This window comes from Hippichthys cyanospilos, chromosome 5 (assembly GCF_059441005.1).
Source record: "Hippichthys cyanospilos isolate Australia breed blue-spotted pipefish chromosome 5, RoL_Hcya_1.0, whole genome shotgun sequence".
NCBI lineage: Eukaryota > Metazoa > Chordata > Actinopteri > Syngnathiformes > Syngnathidae > Hippichthys > Hippichthys cyanospilos.
The window spans coordinates 15,711,360-15,735,320 of NC_142373.1; the positions used below are offsets into that span (position 1 = coordinate 15,711,360).

The 23,961-nt window shown below is 43.8% G+C and overlaps 1 protein-coding gene across 3 annotated transcripts in view; it reads left to right on the forward strand.

Moving 5' to 3' along the window:
- The first annotated feature begins 66 nt into the window (after window positions 1-66).
- col4a2 (collagen, type IV, alpha 2) overlaps window positions 67-23,961 on the forward strand; it is a 38,128-nt gene continuing 14,233 nt past the window's right edge. Inside the window, exons 1-9 of one of the 3 annotated variants that reach the window (XM_088414260.1) lie at window positions 67-180; window positions 292-361; window positions 437-488; window positions 12,973-13,053; window positions 22,869-23,003; window positions 23,266-23,310; window positions 23,379-23,495; window positions 23,574-23,642; window positions 23,715-23,750. In XM_088414260.1, coding sequence (XP_088270386.1) covers window positions 336-361; window positions 437-488; window positions 12,973-13,053; window positions 22,869-23,003; window positions 23,266-23,310; window positions 23,379-23,495; window positions 23,574-23,642; window positions 23,715-23,750 — 561 coding nt within the window. In that variant the 5' untranslated portion in view covers window positions 67-180; window positions 292-335. Of the gene's footprint in view, window positions 181-279; window positions 362-436; window positions 489-10,512; window positions 10,539-12,972; window positions 13,054-22,868; window positions 23,004-23,265; window positions 23,311-23,378; window positions 23,496-23,573; window positions 23,643-23,714; window positions 23,751-23,961 lie in introns of those variants that run through there. The other 2 variants (XM_088414261.1, XM_088414263.1) reach the window with 2 other exon arrangements.

Genomic DNA, 23,961 nt, shown 5'->3' on the forward strand with positions numbered 1-23,961 from the left:
CTCCACCTTCTCCACCCACTAACGACCACCCTCGCCCATCACAAGAACGAACACGACCAGTGCAAACACTTTGGACCTTTCGGTGTAACGGAGAGGACACTTTGCTTGGCTTTTGGGGGAATATTCCAGATTTTTTTTGTTTTTGCTAAGGAACGCTACCGTTACGCGTGCAAAACTCGGGTGAGTACGAGTCAGGAACCTCCACCCTGTTCACGAATCCAGTCTCAAATTTTAGACGCAACTACCCGTGAGCGAGTAAAGCCGAATTTTAGTTGACTTTCGCTGTTCTAGGAGGGATCTAGTCATGTTTTAAGAGCTGAGTGGCTTTTGGAACTATGCAGGGGCACGTGACGCGTCTCAGGTGAGCGTGTGCACAAACTTCACTTTAACGCGACTCAATCGCATTTCATCGTCCATCCAATTCATTGTTTTACAGGTTGCTGCTGCTGTGCGCATGCGTGGCCGCCCTCGTCTCCGGAGCGCACGCGGTAAGCTTTTACTACTGTTTGCATGACGAGAATCGAGCCTTTTGCGATGCAGGTAAAAAGTCTGCGTTTAAAAAGTTAAACTAGGCTTTCACAGTTGCTTTGTTGCGGTGGGAGCGCGTGTAGAGTGTGTGTAGTGTGTGTAGAAAGTGGGAGTGTCACGCGTGGGGTGGATCTCCAAGCAAAGAGGGGTTTGGCCTTGGCATATCTTTGACGCGCTCCAACTCATGTCTGTAAACAAATATTTTTTTTAAAAAGTACCCAGAGACGATAACCTGAATTGTGCAAGAATAAAAAGTATGCAGTACTCTTTTCTAAAGTTAGAGGTTTTCTTTGAAGCCTTTAAGCGCCAAAAAAGTAAAATTGCACCAAGTGACAATTACACAGTATGCCTTTATCTTGAACCATTACCAAGAGTCCAAATTTTCAGCTACAAATCTAAAAATATATTGAAAAAATTCAATGACCAAAGTAGAGTTGCAATATCATTCAAAATGTTTGTCACTTGAAACAGAAAAACATGTTTTGCTTCGCATGATGAAGTCAGCTTATTAAAAGAAGCAAATTCACCAGAAATAAGAATACCCTCATTTTTAAAGAGTAGAATAATTTGAAGGGGGCAAAATCACAAACCTACTCTCAAAAAACAGCTGGGCCAAAAAAAGGACTGTTTTCTGGGCAGCTCCTTCGGCGTGTTGTCTGTCGAGCACGTTGAAAATCTCTCAAAGGACTGGTTATTTTTACACCAAAAGGCACTCGTTGTCTAGTGTTTTATCAGATTTGGTTTGAAAAGCATGTGACAGAGCACAGGTCCTCTATGTACTGTATCATGCTGGGCTGCTCTAGGACTTTAGCAGCAAGGACAATGCGCTCCTACATACTGTGTTTTTTTGGCAAGTTTTCCATTAAATGGTTTGTTATAATGTTATAATCTTGTGCCAGTCGTCAACTGACCAACTTTGCTGTGACACCGATGTCACTGTGCTTTCACACTGCGCTATAATCATTTCCGTCGCAAAGAGTTGAGTATTTTTTTTTTTTTTTATGATAGTTTGGATTGGTTCTTCCCCGCATTGGTTAAAAATAAATTGAATATTATTCCATCAACCGCTTTTTTTCCCTGCTTTTGCACCTTTCGGTGTTTGCTGCAGTTTTTATTTTGGACTCGTAGGCTCTGTGGCCACAAATAGTGACAAAAACTTGAGTCATGACCCCAACCTCCAAAAGAAAAACTCAGTATTGTTTCAAAATTGTTTTCAAATTGATTGTGCAGTTCGTTATCACAAAATAAATGAGTGGCTAGGATAATTGAGGGATGGATGCATAGATATGGCGAATGGATGGATGGACTTGAGGTGGGGTATGAAGAGATTTAAAGATACAGAACGCTTGCGACTTAACAGCACCCCCTAGGGGCCTACTAGGATTTTTCACAAATTGACCACTTTGTCCCTGCATACAAATGGGCTACAAAGTCAATCTTTTTCTTAAATGTCAGAGGCCGACAGTAAAACGTAACTGTCCAATACAGTGTAGACCACTTGGTATTGAGGGGAAAATGAAGTTTCATGAAGCACTTGAGATGTTTATTATGCCCCCAGAAGCTGTAGTTTTGAAGATAAAGGTGAGGTGTGTGGAAATGTATTGAATTTCCAATTCTTCCTGAGATTTCATTCGTCCATTGCTGGGCTGTAATAATAGAACTATTGATTCATGGTTTTGTCTAATTTCAGCAGTCACTAAAAGTCACCGTTCACATAAAACACTTTCCAAATGTCTAATATTAATGCTCAGTAGTGTTTTCCTACCACTGCGCAGCGTTGTTTTTCCCGGTGTCAATTCAGGTCAGCGTTGAATCTTGTGCCAATTAGAAGGAACCGATTATTATAATGAGTAAAACTGTTGGATTGTCGAATACAATGCCTAGCAATTAATTGAAGGCTTACATTCTTACCAGTACACGTTCAAAAAGTTGCTGAGAGGAGTTTAACGAGAAAGTCTGTTTTCAAATACAACAAACAGCAGGAAGCGTGCAACTAATAGGGCATTGCTTTGCAGCCTTTTCCCATCTCTGCTGCGCGTTGCACCATATGTTTCTGTTCAATTTCATATCAGAACCTCACCCGCGGGAGCTTGCTGGATCTCTCAACCAGATCCCCACCTCTGCGTAAAAAAATGTTCCCACCATCCATCCTCCATCCGATGTTTGACATTGGGGATCCCTCCCTCTTCCCTATAGGGAATAACCAGCTCAAGATGTTTTCCCTTTCAGATTGATCTGCTCCATTTATGCTGCGTTTGAGAATTATGCGTTGTAAACAGGGAAAAGACCATTGTTTATCGACAACAGAAAAAGCGCAGACAGCGATGGATGGCTGGATGGATGGATGGATAGATGGATGGATGGATGGATGGATGGGTGGGTGGGTGGGTGGGTGGATGGATGGATGGATGGATGGATAGATAGATAGATAGATAGATAGATAGATAGATAGATAGATAGATAGATAGATAGATAGATAGATAGATAGATAGATAGATAGATAGATAGATAGATAGATAGATAGATAGATAGATAGATGGATATTGATTGAAATGTTTTGTTAATCCTAATAAGAAGAGAAGTTTTTGCATGTCATCTGAGGTCATGCGATCTACCAATACTAGCTTCGAATCGACGCGTTGAGCTTTCCTGCTTTAATAGTCATTTATGTTGGTTCTTCTGCAAATGTTTCAGTCCATGTTTTTATATTGACCAAGTTTGTTTTAGATTTATCGTCTTTTGAGGTTTTAACTATGGAAGCAATATTGCCGCACATGTGGCGCAACATTCTACACCGATAAACTAAACCTGTAAATGTAGCGCTGGTTATACGTCTTCGGGGAGTTAGATTTGACTACTTAAGAAAATAAAGGCGAGCCAGTGGGCTAATGAGAACATAATACGCACGGAGAAGCACCCTCATCACATGGAGGAAGGAAAGCACTTGAGACATAAACGCCAACAGGATGTATCGAATTGGAGCCTTTGATTCACCTTGGTTGGAGAAGATATTTCAAGATGTGTTGGAGCCAGTTGGAATGAGTGGGTGGGTGGGTCCGCGGGCTTCTGCAGCGGATGTTTTGGCAATGGGATCCGCGTCGGAGGAAGAAGCCGTTCGTGCTACAGATTTCCTACCGTACCTGGCAGCGGCCGAGCGGCGACATCTGCTTACGCGCTTAACTTGTCACTAATTGATTGTTATGGTCTGCGTCCTTTTACATGCCTTCATTTGTGTTCCGATGTGCAAGATGAACATCAAGTAGCTATTAATTAATCAATGAGTTGTTGTTTCTTTGTGAATCGAGGCGTGTTGTAGCTCGTTTCCATCTCACAGTGAGGGCTTCTCTTACTGGCCTTTCAGGCGCTGCTATCAATCACGTTTTGATGTGAACGAGTGGCGTGTGATATGAAAGGGGGTCACCTCCGACACGTGAGCGACCTCCCGGGCGCGATTGTTTTATGCGTGCGCGTCGAGAGCAAGATGTCTGCCTCCGATAAGGCCGGGGAAAACGGCCAATGTAGCGCCTGGCCAAATAGAGGCGTCGATACAGAAAGCCGGCCGTAACAATCGGGGGAAGAGCCCATTGTGCTGCGCGGCAGGAAGTCAGAAGACGCGCGAACGGCTTGGCCGCCGCTGACCACGGTGCGTCCGTGCGCGTGGGACGAGGCATGGAAGACAGGCGGCGTGAGGATTCCATCAAGGTGTTTCCCGCATCTTTAGACAATGACCGGGCATGTGCTTATGTGGCCTGAAGTTGATATTTCCTGCACAATTACCTGTACCTTCTCTTCTCATGATTGGTTTTAGCATCGTGGCACTAAAGGAAAGATTCAAGACATTTAATGTCATATGCATAGTAATACTACACAAAGAAACTCCTATTCTGTCACTTTCCCGAGCAGACTACATTCCACAATCGAGCAAGTAATAAAGTAGGCAATAAAACAGATCTGCAGAGTTGGGCTGGTTTGATTTTCAAATACCGTATTTTTTTACGTACGAGTCGAGCTCTCTTCCTACGTTTCCAAACCCATATTAGGGGGGTTGACTTATAATTGCAACACTCAAAAGCGGAAACATTTTCTCCGCACATGTTCTCAACAGCATTGATTTGCCAAATAAGTTATGAATTTTATGCTGTTAAAAACTTGAGATCGACTTGTGCTCGAAAAATACGAATCGTTTACCACTAATACTGCCTGTCACTGGTAATGAGCTCTTCTTTGTTTTGAGGGGACTTTTAAACAGCACGCGATTGAGTGCCTGCTGAGTTGAGTAAGCAAGCCGCCTCTTTGAAGATAATTGATTCAAATTAACTTTTTTTTTTGTCCTTCTTCGAAGCTTTTTACGTAGGAGGGGAAGGGGAACAGACTGATATATTGTTTGTACAGAAAAACTATTTACTGTGACATCCAAATGGGTGGATTTGACCCATAACACAGACAACTGGAGATCAGCCCCATTCATGAGTAAGGCAGGCAAAATGGCAGCAGTCATATCTTAATTACACATATGAGCGCATCAGTCTGCTTTTCCCTTTCGCACATGCACAAAGTGTGATGTGTTTATCTGGGCTAAATGTCACTTTTATAGGGAACATCCTGAGCCCAGCATTGTGTGACGACAACATAGATTATCCACAGAAGGTCTCTAAACAGGAAAAGGAAGGCGGGTGGAGTGCAATGTGTCAGGGTTTCTTTACAGCCTCGCATATTTGGACTACCTCGTGCGAGTGCCGTCGTTAACCCTTTGCTGACTGGGGGTGCACATGGACGCAATGTATTGTACAGTATGTGCAAGTGTCTTTGAGATGTGGTCGGTGAGGCACAGTTTATATTTTTATTAACACGTTTAGAAAGGTGTTCAATAAAGCAGCTCTCAAACTTTTTGGAGTCAGGGACCTCTTTTAGAAAGCAGATTTTCCATGGACCCTCTTTGCAAACGTTTGAGGAAACTAAACAAGCCAACAAAATGATTTAAGACAAACATAAGCGCCTTTTTTATCTCCGACAGGTCCAATTTGACAACAAATATATTTGTTGCTTTTCCCCAGTACCATCTAATCCACGGACCAGTACCGGGCCGCGGACTGGCAGTTGGGGACCTCTGCATTAAAGCATTGCAGTGACAGCCACAATAATAAACATATGATTCGATTTACACAGCCGCAAAGGCAAAGCTATTCAGATCATTTAATAGCGCAGTTTTACCAAATGAAGCTCATTCAATCACTCAGTGATTAGTTTATGTGCAAGCGGGAGTAGTAAAACTCGACAGCTGACTTTTATTAGTCAGTTTGGGTGCGCGGGATCTGGAAAATCCTTATTTCAGGTATCTGGACTTGCATGATAAATGGAAGGACGCACTGGTCCCAACAGGCCACAATGAGAGAGTTGCAAATCCTCAGTCGGTCCAATCAGTCATCCCACTGCTCACTGGTTCCTTTACTTCCTTTTATAGGCTCACGTAGGCCCTTCTCATTATTGCGCTTGTCTTGCCTGCTCATGCGTTCGTATATCTGTGCGAAGGACGCTCCGCGGCCTGTCCTCCCTCGCTCTTGAATAGTCCCTTTGTCACAATTCAAGCCTGCTTTGCGTCTCAGGATGAAGTACGCAGATCAGGGATCCCCAACCTTTTTATCGCCACGGACGGGCGGACGGAGCTTTCAACTGAAGCCGCGCCGTCCTTCCTCACTACAAAATGGAATATCAACAGCGACCAGAGGCGGTGCCAAAAACAAAGACCAAGCCAAACAAAGCAAAAATGAATTACGTGTTAAAGGATGAACTAAATCAGTTCCAAAACACCATTATTTTGGGTACGGCCCATGCAGGCCGGTAGCAGATGATCGGCCGACCGGTAGCGGGCCACGGACCGGCGGTTGGGGACCTCTGACGTAGATGATGTAGTGCCGAGCTCAAAAGGTGCTCGCATAGCGGCAGATGGTACGACTCCGTCACTTACAATATCAGCCGCCAACGAGTAAAGGTCCTCCTCCACATCCACCTTCCCATTTCCACACCAGCTGAGCTCTAATTGCCTGGACGGAGTTATCTTATGTCACGGGAGAAACGTTTCCTCATTTTTACTTGCGCATTTTGGGATAACTTCTTGACCGAGCCTCCCCATTTTTTGTCTGCTGCACTTTATTATGAACTGTTTTTCGAGTCTTTTTCACCATTTAATACAAGCGCGAGTAACCTATGACCAGTGGGCCATATATTTCGAACCCAGAGCAACAAATGATTTTGTCAGCGATGCAAGTCAAAAACCAGATAACATAGCACAGGAACTAATATGGAAACCCCCAGAAACATTTCATTTTATCACGTTTCCGACCAGCTTAACTAGTCCACTTTGTTGCTTCGGTGTGCACCTGGGTTCAGATTTTTAGAGAGCTCATCTTCCATTTGTGTAAGCAAGAGAAATGTAATCGTTTTGTACTTTTTTTAACGCTTTCTCATTCCGTCATACATTCCGACAGGGTCGTATGTTTGACACCCATGAGGTACAGTTATTTAGAGACAGATTTTTTTTTTTTTTATTCTTTGTCTGTTCTGGGAAAATGGTTGCAAAATCCAAACAAATCAGAGGTCAACCCGCATCCCCAAATAGATGGTGCTCAACCTCTTTACTTTTTGTTAGACTTCCTTCGCAGATCTTCAATGGCATGTAAACACTTCCAGATCATCATTTGGACGTCGTTCATCACGCGACTGTGGGATTGAGCGGCCATCTTTATTCCCAAACATCGCCCGACAGATCGACGTGAACGCTGAGGTCCAGAATAGATTTTGATTGGATCTAATCCCACCTCCGTTCAACTCACGCTAAGCGCAGGAAGCGTTGATTAGGAGCGCAGTCCAGTGGGAAATGAAGTCGAGCCTGTGCACGACCTGAAGCCGGCGCGAAGGGACGCGAGGTCCAGCTGCGTCGGGCGAAAGGGCAGAAAGGAGAGCTGTGTTTACACTGGAGCTCTGCGAGTTGCCTTCCCAATTTGCGATGTGACCTGCTCTTTGTGTGGCGAGGCCTCCTTTTCACAGCCCCAAATTTGGTTTCATTCGAATGGCAATAAATCGCAGACTAATATGAGACCAAGAGGACATGTCGACTCATGCAACTGATCTGACTCTCTTTCAGTAATGGGTTTTAGAAGGCCTTGGAGAAGGAGACCATTGCGGTATTCTCGCAACATTCACTAGTTTAAAGGGCCTACAGTAGATGGTGGTATATTTTCTGCAGTTAAATATATGCGGATAAATTGCAGTTGGAACATTGGCGCGTTAAATTCTCATTACGTATAACTTTTGTGAATTGGTACTTCTAACCAGAAAGTGAAATGTGTCAGCGAGCAATATGTTTTACTTCCTGGTTAGAAGTACCAGTTTATCATTTAAACGGTTTGTCGTTCTTGGTGAAGTTCATGAAGTTTTTCCATGATCTTGGTGACTCCAAACAAGAGTCACATAATTTCCACAGCAGGGAAAGGAGCCTAATAGGTTTACACTGAAGTAGGGATGGAGGTCCGCGAATGGACCGAGGTGTCCAGAGAGACCATCTTTGTTCTCAGCGTAAGAAATTCCTTTACAAAATATATACACGCATTTGGCCTCAGACATGTTTATGGATGTTGACTCATGCGATAGTCGCCGTAGATCATCAAAATATTTCACTGGTGACGTCGTTCTTCAGAATATAATCTCTTGGTCAGTTGGTGGTCCTTTAAGTCTGTAGAACAGCTGGATTCCTAACCATAAAATCTTGAAATTCCCCATTTTCACTGTCTGACAAGTGTTTTAAATATCAGACCTGGCCCAGGCTGTGACATCATCACACAATCGACATGGCTACAAACAATAGCGGCAAAAAATAACAAAACAGGCAAGTTGAATTAGGGGAGCCGCAGCACATCATCGGCTTTTAATCGCGGCTTTGAAAAAAATGCAGCCACTGAATTGGGATGGGCATTATAGCTTAGAAATGGATAAAGTTTATTTACTCTTTATTATATTCAACCGTATTTTTTTTTCAACCCTAGCAGCACCAACATATTTTCAACATAGCACGACACACTCGGATTGTGAGAATACTGCATCAACACAAAAGTAACAAGCCTTTTTTAGTTATTAGTGGAGTCCCCCCTGGTGGCGAGTAAAATAGCAGTTCAAATTCAAAATCAATACAGTGGTACCTCCACTTCGAGTTTTCTACTTGGTGACAAACCGGTTGCCCGTTTCCTTTTGTTTTCCTCTTTCTTCACATATAATGTCAGGGCTAGTTTGAGAGACTGGCTTTTCAACAGGAAGTTGATGGTGCTGCGGCAGGATGTTAGATTTGCAGTCATAAAGCCATGGTGAAGACATGTCTTCCCGATAGTTCCTTATCACTGGAATGAAGGCCTTTGGGAGATCGGGTGTAAAATCAAGATCGGCCTCAGCTGGAGTAGCGAGTCCAACACAAACATGGCTATATTTGGCATTTTGCTTGTTCAGCTTGACTTGTGCTTTACTTGTCTTTCGAGTCTTTGCTTACTGAGGGCTTTCAATTCAAATTCTGTTGGGCTATTGTTGCAGGGTAAAGACAAACACAGCATTTGACATGCTTTCCTCTTTTAAAGGACTTGATATTTTATTCTTTCCACGGTGTAATCGGTGCATTTAAATTACATTTGGCACATTGGCGATTTCATTTCTGATGAAATATGAGTTTTATGGTACTGATATTTCCAACCAGGAAGTAAGACGCCTCCATTTCTTAACTATTTCAATATACAGCGGAGTTACTTTTGCTATTATCGGATTTTTACCATTTTTGTACATACATACAAGGTTCCCCACTAAAAATGTATATTGCAAAAGTCTTCAAAGTCATAATACTCTAATTATGACACATAAACTATTCCTATTTCAATTTCATAAATATGCAGCATAGTTACTTTGGCTATGATCACATTTTAACAATTTTTGTACATAAAGGGGACATAGGGTCCCCCAAAAAACATTTCCATATGTTTGGATAGGGCTGATGCGACTGAACAAAGGGCCGGGGGTGGAAAGTAAAAATCTATTCATATTCGACAATGTTATGAGCCTTTCAAAGTCAGCCCGAGTTGGGCGATAACAAGGGCAGGTTAGTGAAAAATCCCCGGAAACCCGGGGGCTAAAGGTGCACGCATCACATCATGGGTTTAATGAGTCATTTGCCGTGGGAGACGAGCAGTGTATACAGCTGCCGTATTGACATCACGCGCTTATATGAGAGAGGCATCGCGAAGCCGCATCACTTGCATGGGGGAGGGCGGGCCAGAGAGGCAAAAGTGAGCGTGAGAAAATAGCGCTGTTGACCCAGCTGCTTTTATTTCATTTATTCGACGCCATCTCAAGGCGTCCGCCGACATTCGGGGTGAGGCCGTAAAAGACGGCGAGGTAATAGAAACAACATTCCTCGTGATAAACGCCATTCGTTTCACCACCAGGCCTCATAGCCTACTAAACACTCTATAGGTTAACACGAGGGATTTACAAGGCCTTGTCCGTTTCACATTGCATTCCTAATAAATTGGCCAATCAGGCGGGACCGAGTAGGCTTGGGATTTATACGGTTCTTCCTTTCAGGCAGAAAGCGCTCAAGATGGATGCAGGGAATCCCCCATTCACCATCGGGGATAGATTCCAAACACACCCGAAAACAGGAAAAATGCACCATATGTATATGTATATGTGTGTATATATATATATATATATATATATATATATATATATATATATATATATATATATATATATATATATACTTACCCTAAACCTAACCAATATATTCGTGTTCAAAGTTGCAAAATGTTGCATCAAAGTTGCTTTATGAGGTTTGTAAAGGTCATATCATTTGTTGTACTGGATCTGATTTGATTGTGCCGGTGTAATGCAGTGCTTGTCAATTATTTTTTGCAAGGCCTCCCCCAGGAAAAAGAGAAAGCATTTTGGCATCTTGCTGCAGTGAGGTATAAAAATGTGTACGTTTACCATTTTTTTTTTTAACATGAACAAAAGAAAAAAACGACATTTCTAATCTTTCAACAAACGTTAACATTTAAGACTAAATGTTGACTTTGAAGCCTGTTGCCTATGATGTAGAGTGCGGTGAAAAAAACAGGATGGTGTCCTGCCGCTGCACCGGATCACCTGCTATTTTGGTTTGACTTGGGCCGACGACGCGTCACGGCATCACGAGGGAGCACCTTTAGGGGAGCTCTTCCTTTGTAGCCTCGGAGATGACGCAGACTATTGTTTGATTTGGACTTCCGCCTCAATGTGGAAAAAAGCGTCCTCGCCGGGACGTGGTGACTTCCTGCCTTGAGTCTCCGTTGCAGGCGGCGCGGCCCTGCAGATGTTTGCTTCTTGACACACTTCCTCACGCAACAATTTGGGGACGCGAGATTAAAGCGGGAAACTAGCGATATCAAGTCAGACTTTGAAAGCAGCTTTCAGACACTTAACAAAGAAAGGCAGACTTGGAGAAGGGGGATGAAGGGAGTCTTTCTGTCGGATGATTAGAAGACGACGCGTCAGCTAAAAGAAGCTCTTTGTCGTTTTTCAAAAGTCTCAATGTGGATCTTTGTCAGCGGGGATGCTCTCAGACCGAGGAGGGGGATTATTCTCTGATTCCTTTACATGGTGGGCACAGATTAGAAAAATTTGGATTTTTAAACAAGGGACGTTTGGCGCCCTGGTCGGCTTTGGTATGGCCGTGTAGGTGGAAGACGTAGGCCTCAACTAGCGGGAACAACTATTTCACTCATGAACTAAAGTTGAATTTTCTTCATTTCCTGTGCGGAAGGCCTGTGCTCCATTTTTTAATGAACAGTGTTGAATGCGCTCCAAGCAGTTGTTTAGTTTCAGCCTTCATATTTGGGAAAAAAAGTGCATCTTATATTTGGGGAATTATGGTATAAATCCCACACACTTAGACAAAGTGAGCGCCACCGCGTGACGGTCATATGCATTCCCTCTGGCATTGCGGGGCGCGCCCCACTCTATGAGGACTGTCTTAACTTCAGACAGTTTTAACCACTTGCATCCTTTTGAAGACTCCTCGAAGAATTTGAGCTTCGTATGTCAAAAATGAGGTCTTGATCAAAGTGTAGGCATAACAAGACACACATTAAGAAGACACGAAGACATTTGGCTCCTTCCTTGTCATCTTTAGGGACTTTTGAAGCTTTGACCTTTTCGGGGGGGCTTACGCAGACTGTCCCAGTGACAGTGGGTGTTTTTGTCAGCGACAGAGGCTTTCATAGAAGCGGGGGCTTACATTTTCGCTCAAGCTTCTCTTCATGCAAGACACATGCTAACCACTGGTGTCTGATTAGCCACCGTATGACTCACTCAAGCGCTCCAGTTGCAGCGTAAACAGCAGCTAAATCCACACAACCGCAATGAAGACAAACAACACCTCCGTGACACAACAGATTAGCAAACATCTGTTTTCCATCAGCCTTACCCATGAAGCAGTTGTATAAGTGAACAAAAGGACTCATCTGTACTGTAAACCACAGGTCCCCAACTATTGGTCCACGGCCCGGCATCGGTCCGTGGATCAACTGGTACCGGGACGCATGGGCCGCACCTGACATAATGATTCTTTTGGAACTGATTTAGTTGATCCTTTAACAGTTCATTCATTTGCGCTTTGTTTGGCTTGCGCTTTGTTCTTTGGCGCCGCCTCTGGCTGCTCTTCATATTACATTTTGTAGGGAGGAAGGATGGTGTGGTCTGAGTTGAAAGCAGTCACTGTCCTCTGTCTCTCTGTGAAATGTGGCCCACAAGTGTCTGTAATTTGTACTTCCTTTGTAAGAATGTTGTCATTTATGATAATATGCCCCAAATGAGTTTGTTTGTCGATCCAATGACTTTGTGACTGTGGATAACATGCTAACTAATGTTAGTTCTTATCTTCAGCATTTTATATAGTGCATACAAGGCAGTATGTGTTTAGATGGTTAGCATTTTCGTTTGTGCCAGGTTTTGCATTGATAAGTACTCATTTACATCTAATTAAAATTGTATATTGAGATAAATATCATTTGTAATTCACATATATAATTGATCCGCGGTAAAAATCTCAAGCACTGACTAGTTAGTAGTAGGATCCAGAAGCAACTTCCGGCACATAGTTAATTCCTATTATTTATGAACAAAAACAAAGCAGGATGGGAGCGCAAACATCCTCAGGATTCATGTCTAGGGGAGTACTTGTTATAAACTGTCTTACTTTGAAAGATTTCAAAAAATGAATGCAACTTATATACTAAACAAAATAACTGGTTGCTCCATTCAAGCATTCCTATCTTGATAGCTTTTCCGATTCCAAAGTGAACTGAAATGTATTGTTGTATTGTCGTATTCCCTTGTTGCTAATTGCCGCATGTTGTATGTTTGTCTCTGCAGGGTGGGAAGAAGCACAGCGGTCCCTGCGGAGGAAGAGACTGCAGCGGAGGCTGTAAATGTTTTCCCGAGAAGGGTGCCAGGGTAAGTCCCTCGCTCTTCTAAATAGCTGCATAAATAAAGCCCTTGGTCATCATACTGGACGACCAAATAAGGCCAAGACGGCGAAGCGCAGGGTCTGAGAGCTCCTTCAAAAGCCGTCGCTGCGGCTGAACACGCATCATTCAAACTGGCTCATGTGTTGATGCTGCAAGTGGCACCTCAACCTTTCTCCCGTCAAACCCAATCACGAGTTTAATGCTGTTTTACATCACTGGTCCTTGAGCAAGTTGTCTCAGCGCAACAGTGACATAGACATGGACTTTTGACCTTATCGGATGGTATTTATCTATTAAATATTAAGTCTTCAGATCAGAAGCATAACAACAGACTTTATCGGTCGTAAGGCACCAATATGGGCAGAATCAGACCAGATAATCGGCCCTGCCAATAATCGGTCAATCCTGAAAAGCTGCGACTTGGAAATCTTTCCGCTAGAGTTACGTTATTCACACCATCCATCGATGTCAAAGCGGAAGGTCATATGGCAAGTAGCGTGTCGAGTATGGGAAAGAAAGTGAGGCCAGAAATGTAAGCCTGAGACAAGTGCGAGGAACCCGATGCAAGGATTTAAGGCCACGGAGACAGACGCAGACTAAACACGCCGGGATAATCATCTGAGGATGAATGAGGACGGGCTGCTTTTTCCCTCACTTGAAACACGTGCAGTCCATATCAGTACATGACGTTTGGATCCTCTGGGTTCTGTAACTTTTTCAAATTGGACAGCCGGCAACTTCTTTCCACACCTATTTGCCATATGTGAGAAGATTTCCAGCTGTTCTTCAAATGGGGAAACATGTACTCCTTAGAACATTCCGGACAGACTAATGATGATGGCCAAATAAAGGAAATTAGAAAGATTAGAAAGACGTAAGGGCAAATTTGCATTTTTTTTTCTCCACGCTTTTAACCCGGTCTTCCATCAAACCGTTTAAATTATTTTTTTTCTCATAACATCGTGGGCCATCTCAAATTTAAATTTTAGCATATGCCGTGGGCCACAAAAATATTTCCCCGGGTCCACAATAAAAATCTCAAGCTTTGAGCGGTCCTGCTCTAACCGGTACACTCTTCATTGAATCAGCCGGAGACGTCAATTAAACTTTACTTTCAACTTTTAAATGATCCTCTCGGTTTTAGTAATATTCCTGTGCGTGAACAAGGACAAACTCCGACGGCGGTTCAGTCTGCTTGCTTCTTATATTGTATATAATCCTGTAACAACCTCAGCAAACACGAGCCGCCTCTAGCAGCAACAGGCACCGGCAGCTGAGGAACAACTGACTCATTCCCTCTAGCTTGTCCCGTTACGGTAATTATTGTAATAGCGAATATATAAAAATGATATTTGGGGAATTACAGTATACAGTCGGATCACATTGAAAAAAATGGTGACATATTACCCGATGGAATGAAATGAATTGACACCCTACCACCGCATACTTACTTTTTCACCCCCCTTTATATAAACGGCTTGAATGATTTAGCTGCTGTACATTTGCAAGATCAACTTTACAGTAGCCGCTGACCTTGACATGCTCAGTGAAGAGGATACAGGAAAAGCCCATAAAAAAGTCGAGACGTGGCGAGGAAGCCCCGCATTCCATGTCGGGAGATGGCGACGGGGAGGTCAGCAGATTGCCTTTATCTCCCTCCACCTCACACTAGCTCGGCCGCTATCTGCGTCAGAAGGATTTCCATCGTGTCGTAAAATCGCGATCGGATGAGCCGTGGGTTATAAGAGGTTTACGTCACCTCGCCGGATGGGACTTGTCCATCGCTGTTGCATTTTTCAGCGCCCAAGAAATGAGGCTCTAGATTGCAGCTTGCAATGTGTCCGTACGTTCGATACGAAAGTCACCGGACGTATTTGCTGGCCATTCACGCTGTCTAGCTAAACTCGTTTGTATTTTCAGTATTATTTACAAACTATTCTGGAGCAGTGTTTATTGACATTGATATAGTTTGAATTCCAAGGTCAGGTTGACTTGTGTAGCGCTGCTTTAATTTCAATAGCATGTTTTCCTTCACATTTTCCTTTACTTTTTTTTAAAATGTTTTTAATGCTAGTTGTAGAGCATTGAAAATATTATGGCAAGGATAAGGACTCAACATCAACATTTAATTTTAAAAAAAGAAATGGGACAAATGATTTTTAAAACCACGGCATTTTATGAAGCTAAAAGTACTTGGCATCGGCGATACTGTCTCCACTATTTATCTGTTATTATCTGTTATAGTGAAAACACCAATGCAAAATGTCAACGCTTTGCAAATGAACTCATTCATCGCCATGGATTTTTCAGCACAGATCTTTATGATGTCTATAGCCGTCAATGGCAGTGAATGAGTTAACCGACCAATAGAATATCATGTAAAAATGAGCTTTGGTTTTCCCCCATTTTTTTTAAGGCCTCCCAAATTGTGAACCTCTCTAGGACACAATCTCCTTGTGCGCCAGCCAAGAGCTTCACTTTGACAGAAAATATGACAGAAAACAAGATGTTTCCTCGCAGCTGTGCTCTTCATCCCTTTATCTTGGACGCGCATCTATCTTCTTACCTCCCAAATCTCCGTGGCGATGTCTTTCAGCCAAATACTTTGCAGCTGCTTGATTTGGCGAAAACTTGACTCAGCTGTGATGCGGGATGACGCCACTTTTGAAAGAGCTGAACGCTGACTTGTTGACACGCACGGCTCCATTGAGAAATTTCAAGATGAGCCTTCACTGATGAACTTGAGTTGATGTCAGGCTCAGTCAACCTAGAACGTTTAATAAACAACACACAAGGAAGGAAGACAATAGACTTTAGATTGTTTTTGCTCGCGAGGAGGACGGACAACAAGAAGACATCTCGCACAACATCTACTGGGGATAACTGGGGCGGGGGGTAAGGGGGGCCGTGACCGCACCCCGCCGACAACGACCTTCCTCATGGGATCATCTTTAGTGGAATTCTGAAAAATATCTTGTACACCTCCGCAGTGCTTGTTGTTGTCCTGCACTACTACCCATTGGGACGACAACCTAAAAATTGTGACGTAACGGTTTCCAAAAAAAAAAAACGTGGCAACAGTCAAAGTGGAACAAAAGTCCGCCTTTGTGCTCAACCGGAAATGATGTTTAGCAGTTCAATGCCATCTTTTGCGTCGGCTCTTTTGGACGATCATTTCTCAAGCGCAGAGATATGAGATACGGCCGAAGCTCTCAGAGAACAGAGGCGCTGGTTGGCACGAGTTCTCCTCGATGAAGTCGGGGCACGATCCAATGTTATGCAGATGCTCTGGGAATCTGTCGGGTCCATCCTGGGAAACGCTGGCACAGCTGATGCCAGAGCAGGAAATGACATATCTCAGGAAGTGGAGCACAATGACAGAGCACTGATTTTTTTTTTTTCCTCTTTGGATGGCTTCTGTTTTTGTGGGAAAAGGATCGCCTGTGTCTGTGTGGGTGTTTTTTTTTTTTTTTTTTGTCTATAAATGGCTGAGATTTCCTTGTTCCGTGAAAACAGGCTCGCAGCGACATTCTGATTGCGTTGGCCACGAATATGCTGCGCTTCCCCGTCGGCTCCGGGGACGTCACGCTAACCCACGAGGAATGTTAAGGATTTCACAAGGTTCAAGGGCCTTTTGATGGCGTTTGACAAAAGGCCGCGAGTTCTCTTCAAGGGCTCGTATTTTATAGCTCCCGGGCGCCTAAATTCATGTCAGAACAATTCAAAACTTCCCGGCGCATGACGAGCGCGCTTCTCGTTAAAGCTCACGCAAACAGGATGCTCTGCTTGGTAGATGGCCAGTAACCCTTGAACTTCAACTCCGAATCACCTCCGGGGTTGCTTCAGATGCTTGCGTCAGACAGCGTGCGTAGACACAGCTTCATCAAATGACATTCAAATTATATTAAACCAGCGAGAGACCGTGAGAGAACATTCAAACATTTTGATTTTATTCTGCAAACGTCAGCCGATATTTCGCAATACCCCTTTGCCGTATCAGAGCAATCGGTTTTCCCAGAAACGAGAGCCGGCATTAATATGTTCTCACAATGAGCACCAGCTCCCTCAAATCTGACTCTAATGGCCTCGTGTCTTCGCCTAACAAGGCCTGGCAAAGACCACTAACAACTGTTTGGCAACAACCAATAAAAATGCTGGAAGGGGACGTCTGGATAGTGCAAAGCTGTTGCTGTCACTAAACCTTGCGCGGAGAAGGATACATTGTTGCTTGGATTGATTCCATTGTAACAAGCTCTTCTTGCGTGATTTGACCTTGTGCTGGAATTGAAAATGGGATTAAGCAGATTAAGATTTCAACAACAGGTGGAGGACGTGAAAAAGAGATCTTTTACCGAGATAAGAAATATTAAATGACGGAGTACCGTAATTCACCAAATGAATATATGAAGTAACCCCTCTTGTCATTTCCTTTTAACTGAAACTAAGCAGCTTGCTAAAGAAAAAAGGAGAGCATCACGGTAGCAACGACAAACAAAAAATGGGAGACATTTAGTCCAGACTGCAGATGACTCACAAGAAAAATGTCACAAGATCACAACACAAAGAAATCACTATCCTTATCCCTTGTATGTAAAAAAAAATTGGAGCTCAATCGGTGTTTGGCACGGGATTGTTCACCCACCCAGCTGTCTTTTCGGATGTAGACGGACTCACACCCGCATTTCTAAGAATATGGCCGGCTGTTTATGGAACAACGGCACCACTGTTCCTCAGCGCAAAAGCTTTCAAAAAGTTCTTTCTTTCAATGGTATTATTATGGTCAATTTGAAGTGGGCGGCCATACCGTATGTAAAACGACAAAAAAAAAAACTATTTCATCCTACGCTCTTGATGTGAATATGCCATAATATGAATTTTAAGAGTTGTCCGGTCGGGCTATTGACTTCTGATGGCCCCAAGCCCACTGATAATGCAAGAAATTCCATTTAAAGTTCGAATCATTTCAGGTGACTAAGCTCTTGGGCAAAGGGTAGCAAATTTGAAGAAATCACAACACAATACCGTTTGTAGTTACTGTTATTTCACCTTTTTTAAAGCGCGTTAAATATGTGTTTATTTATAGTTTTGATGCCTTCAGTTTTTCACTCTATTTCTGGGTAGACATCAATGCGTATGACAACAACTGTAACGCAACGCCTTCTCAATTTAATACGAGCGGGTTTAATATTAAAATGACGACCGCGGTCAATCATTTTTCTTTCCTGCCATGTGTGCTTACTGTGCGCCGAGTCAGCAGTAGAGCATTTTGCGAAAACGGCTTAGGCGACAGACGGCGAGCAATCCCGAGAGCTTTCATCATCGGCGCCGACGCGCGGCAAGGCAAGCGCTGTTGGCGGAGTCCAGGCCAAAACGCCGCCGCATTTTCCCTTTGCCAGGCGCCGATTTATTCCGCAAAACGCTTCTTATGTTGTCTTCCAAGCAGAAGTCTTTGCCGGTTGGAGTTTGGAGTTTTACGGGCGTAGCGTAGCGCCGCTGAAGATGGCGTCCGCATGGCCGGTGCCCCTCAGTGTGCCGGAACATCTGATTCCCGCGCGCGGGAGTCAGGATGTGTAACGGTCAATCAAGAGTGTCCTTTGGGCGGGGGGAAACGGGGCTTGCCGCGCCATGTGTTCCTCATCAGGTGGTCTCGGGGACGGCCGCACAGGAAACAATTAGCTCCAGTAAATACCTGCCTTTTCCTGTTCAATTCCGTTCCTTCAGCGATTGTGCTGGACTCCAGGTCGAGGTCGAACGCCACCATGCAGATGATGGTTGATTGGTAGCGCGCCAGCAAGATGGCTGTTTCAATCGTGTTAAGAAGTGTTAAGAAGTGTAGTTTGTTTGTTTGTTTTTTGTTTTGTTTGTTTTTTTGTGGAAAAGTCAGATTTGTTATTTACAATAACACTGGCTGGTGCAATGCCGTGTTTAGGGGAGTGCGTATGAACCAAGGGAACGGGCTTTGTTTTTGCTGTGTGAAGTGCAATTGCGCACCAGCGCCACTAGGTGGTGCAGTGGTGCTCTCATTGCAATATATGTGCAGGAGTTAGAAAGTTTTTGAAGCTTTATTTTAGGAATGATTTTAGCAATCATGAAAATGTTTTCATTATAATCTTATTTCTAGTTAAGTGTTGTTTTTACCTTGTTTTTCTTGTCTTTACTTATTTTGACAACTTTCGTGTGGCAGAATTTCATTGAATGGGGAAACTTGTTTCTACACCGTTAACATGTCCATAAACGCTTTGGCTTTGCAACATCATAATTGAGACGCACTGGTCAAGATTCCCCAATGCGAGAGGTAAAAAGAAAAATGTCCCTAAAAAGTTGAGTGCACCCCAAAGAAGCAGTTTGGGCGTCATAATAAGCGAAAAGGCATCTCGTGCATGGACACGCTTAGGGCAACAGCTCATTCCGGACCCCGCGCCATAATATTTTTTTCTCACGCGCGGACTTCGCAGCTGCGTCCTGTTTCGACTCATGCGCGCTTTGGGCCGGCGGACTTGTCATAGCTCAGACCTGAGGCAAGGGCGCAGGTGTTTGGCCGCCGAGGATGGGCGGGAAGTCCGAGGTTCTTGGATCTGCCCCGGCGCGGCGAGCGGTCATTAAAGGCGCCATTGCTCATTTGGATGCAATTCTCATTCTGCTTGTCATCAGCGAGTCCGTCTGTCAGATGTTCATTCTAGTACGGATCTCGTATATTTGAAGTCTGCGCTTACTCGGCGGGGTCATCGACATTTTTCTTAAGCCGTGGGGGGATGCAGCCCCCCCCACCCCCCGATCTAAACACACTCATAGATATCCAAACATCATCTGCAGATGTTTATTTACCTTGCCCGATTCCTCTTTCCCCACAAGCACCAGAGGCCCAACTTTCTCCATGCGCACGGACCAAACAAAGACCTCCAGGAAATGAGTTCACCAAAGTTCCGACCCATACAAATTTGTAAAGCGGGTTGCGGATTTGTCATGTGGGACCAAAATTCCTTAATGAGAAGCTTGTCCATAAAGTACCAAAGTTCAAATATGGTCACTTGGACAATGATCGTGCACTTTCTTCAGCATCTGGGTGCCTTTAAAGATGATGAGTTAAAAAAAAAAAAAAGAACATTCCCTTGAGGAGCTTGAAATTGGAATCCATATTTGGAAGGATGTTTCTATTTAGCTTTAGCATTTTCTTTAGCTTCTTGTGCCATAACGTAGCCCGTGGTCAGAGGTGACTACACGGGGCCGCGTCTTTCCCATCCTCTTCTTATTGGACCCGTCCCAAAACGTCCACCCCAAGAGACACTTCCCGGGGTCGGTTTAAATTTACGGCGTCGGACGAAACGACTAAGAGATGTGCGAATTAAGAATAACAAAAATCCAAACACATAAATAAAACGTGGGGGGGCGGGTTCTGTCTCGGGGGCTTTGCGAGACATGTCATGGAGTCACTTGCGACCACTGGAAATATGTAATATAATATCCGGTAATTCGCCGAATCCATCCATTTGCTCGCTCGAAAAGCAAGAGGCACACAAGAAATAGGAAGCACACAATGAAAAAAGTGCACACAAGAAAAGAGAAACACACAAGAAAAAAGAAGAAACCAATCATTTCGAATTGAAAATTGATTCTGAATGCAAACGGAGAGCCCAAAATGAGAATCCAATCGTGAAACCCCTGATGCACAGCGCCATATGCGGGATATATGATGCAGAACCGCAATAAGAATGGCAGAGTTGAATTTTCAAGCAAAAGCGTTGGAGATTTTGTCAAGGCTTTTTGACACAACAGATCAGGTGCAAAAACGCAACATTCAGGTGTACCTAATAAAATGGCTTGTAAAAATGGCTTGTGTGGCTCTTTTTGTCTTTGCACATTCAGGTCAGAGCTTCCATTTCGTTCGTTTATCTTGCGCTATTGGGTCCCACGTTCAACTGATAGAAAAAAAAGACAGCGTTGTCTCATACCATTCCCGCTGCAGTCTTTCGAAGTTTTGAAAAATCATCTTATTTGTCTGTTTGTGACTTTTTGACGCACATTTTCAGTATAGTGTCCCACACCTTTTTTTACTTTTTTTTTTTTCCAATTGCACACCTCAGCTTCACTGTGAACCCGAACCCTAAGTGTGTCTCATAGCATGTGTGTGCGCGCTGTGTGCAATGTGTGTGTGTGGCATTTAATGCTTTCCAAATGGGGTGAGAAGTGATTGGATAAAAAACAGATGCGAGTCACCAGATGGGAAAGGTTTTTTATTTTTTCTTCGGTTGAGATTTTGCTTTTTGACGTGTCTTTTTGGTTTTTATTAGTGATTCTCTCATCACTAGTTTTTATTGTGGTTTTAAGGGGTTGTTTTCTGATCAAATCGCTTAGTAAAAATCACTCTTTAGGATTTCAATGACTTTCCCCCAAAATATTGGGATTTCGGATTTGTACAACAATAACGTCATTCAAGTTTTGATTTTGCGCTGAGTCGGTTTCACTTGAGTATGAGCGAGCACAGACAACAGCGGGATATCTCCTGTTTGTTATCCGCTCGCCCCGTCGAGAGATGGCGCCCGCGGCGTCCCGACGAGGGGAAAGTACTTTGACGGCCATTGGGAAGGGGGCTTTGGCGAGGGGAAGGCAGGAAACGGCGGTGGAAGCGGCGCCGGCAGATAACGATGGCGAGCCGAGGACGGCGTAGCGAGGAAAGGGGGTGACGGCAGAGCAGTGCTCACAAATGGCCAGTGGGCCAAGTGAAGGCCGTGTAGCGCAAAACCTCCGCCAAGGCCAATAGTTCAAAAATATCTTTATACATTATATATACACACACATACTTTTACTTTACTTTTTTGCAATACGGTGTCATGTCTTCAGATATTGATATTTTGACCTAATATCTATGTTTGCTTTTATGAAAGGTCACTGCTGATCACTACTGATCAAATGAAACGAAAGCAAGTAGAAGAAGCAGATCAATCGGCATAAATACTGTTGATATGAGCAAATGAGAGTCAGAGGGTGAGTGAGACCCTAGTCAAGATGATTTTTGGTGCACCCTGGACTCGGGACCAGCCAATCTCAGGGCGCACATAGACAAACAAGCTATCATGTTGGCGTGCGCATCAACGCCAATTCAGAGTGTGAACATACAAAGTCCACACAGTTGGAATTTTATAGCTATAAAGAAATACCGTACACAGGTTAGACACTTGAGGCGTAACCTGTGGTAATGGCGCCCTCTTGTGGTAAGTTTTGTTTGATTTTGTTCGAACGGGATTGCGATGGTTTTGTGTGGACAGCTGCGCGGTCCAGATTGACGTGAGACAAAACACACACATCCGATACGACCCGAACAGACACAACTGTCTCGCGCATGAACAAACACACCGACATTGGAATGAGGACATCTCAGGATTTCAAATGCCTGCGTGCATTTTGAAATGAATTTACCTTTTTATACTTCCATTGGTTTTGTTTTTACTTGCAACTCTTGCATGAGGAGGAGGCGGCTGCTGTAGTACCGTTAATTGACCACGAGATGTCTGTAAAGAGCCTGAAAAAAAACATTGAAAACAGTGCACATGAGGTCAGCTTGAAACGACGGCTGAACTACTGAGTGTTGCATCATTTAAAAGTCAAAATAATTTAGTTTGAAAAGATAAAGAAAAAGAAAAGATAAAGAAACTTTGATTGAAAATGTTGCTTTGTTTTTTATTTTTTGCTTACTGTCATTAAAGCAATCTTGAAAATGTTGACAAAATGACTCTAATCTGTTGCCACCCTGAAAATTTAACTGATTCCCACTGACCTTTTCTTGACGGCTTTCTTCATCTTCAGGGTCAACATGGCCCTGTCGGTCCCCAAGGCATTACGGGGCCCCCAGGGAGACCAGGAGATCCGGGCATCCAAGGGCCAAAGGGGCACAAAGGCGACACCGGACGCAATGGCAACATCGGACCTAAAGGCAACACGGTAACTTGTAAATCGATGTCAATGTTAGCAACGATGGGAAAATGAAGCTTCATGAAGCACTTGGTATTTTTTTTGGTGCTCTTGGTTTAAAAATGAAGGCTAGTGCAGCGGAAATGTATTCAAAATCCATGACAGCGCCACCTTGAGGAGTCCAAAAAATCACAAGTGCTTCATGAAGATTCATTTGTCCAACACTAAGAGTTCCGAAGGAAAAATGAACGTTCTGCATTCGCTTGTTTGATTTCGAACGATTTGTCTGCAGGGAATGACGGGCGTGCCCGGCTTCTCTGGAAATGACGGGATCCCGGTAAGGATCATCTTTTGCGGAAGTGTTTAAAAATTCATATTTATTGTAATGGCCATTGGTTTCCTTAGGGCCACCCGGGACAAGCGGGACCCAGAGGAAAGCCCGGGGCCGACGGCTGTAACGGCACAGCCGGAGAACCCGGCATCCCGGGTCAGATCGGACGTAAAGGAGCACCCGGTTTTCCTGTAAGCGTAGCCCTAGTAAGGTTTTGATCCGAACTTGCAATTTTTACATCCAAGGCTTGATTTTGTGTTTCCCGTCAGGGACAAGAGGGCAGGAAGGGAGAGAAGGGCGAAACCTTGGATGTCACCGTTTACATGCGCAGATTCATGGTGAAACGTTTCTTCCATGATGATGTCCTAAGCCCGTTTTGATGACCTCACCTTTACCTTTTCTCGCCACAGGGGGACCCGGGCACGCCGGGAGCCAACGGACCATTTGTAAGACGCAATTCTTGGATTTGTATTCATGCGTGATATTTCATTTCATTTTACGTTAAGCAAGAGTTGAACGCATTCCGGTGTTTCTGACCAGAGTAATGAGAAAATAATGAGAAAATGAAACTTGGTGAAGTGCTTGATATTTTTTTAAGTCCCTCTTAAAAGGCTATTGCAGTGGAAATGTATCAGTATATTTTTGGGACAACATATA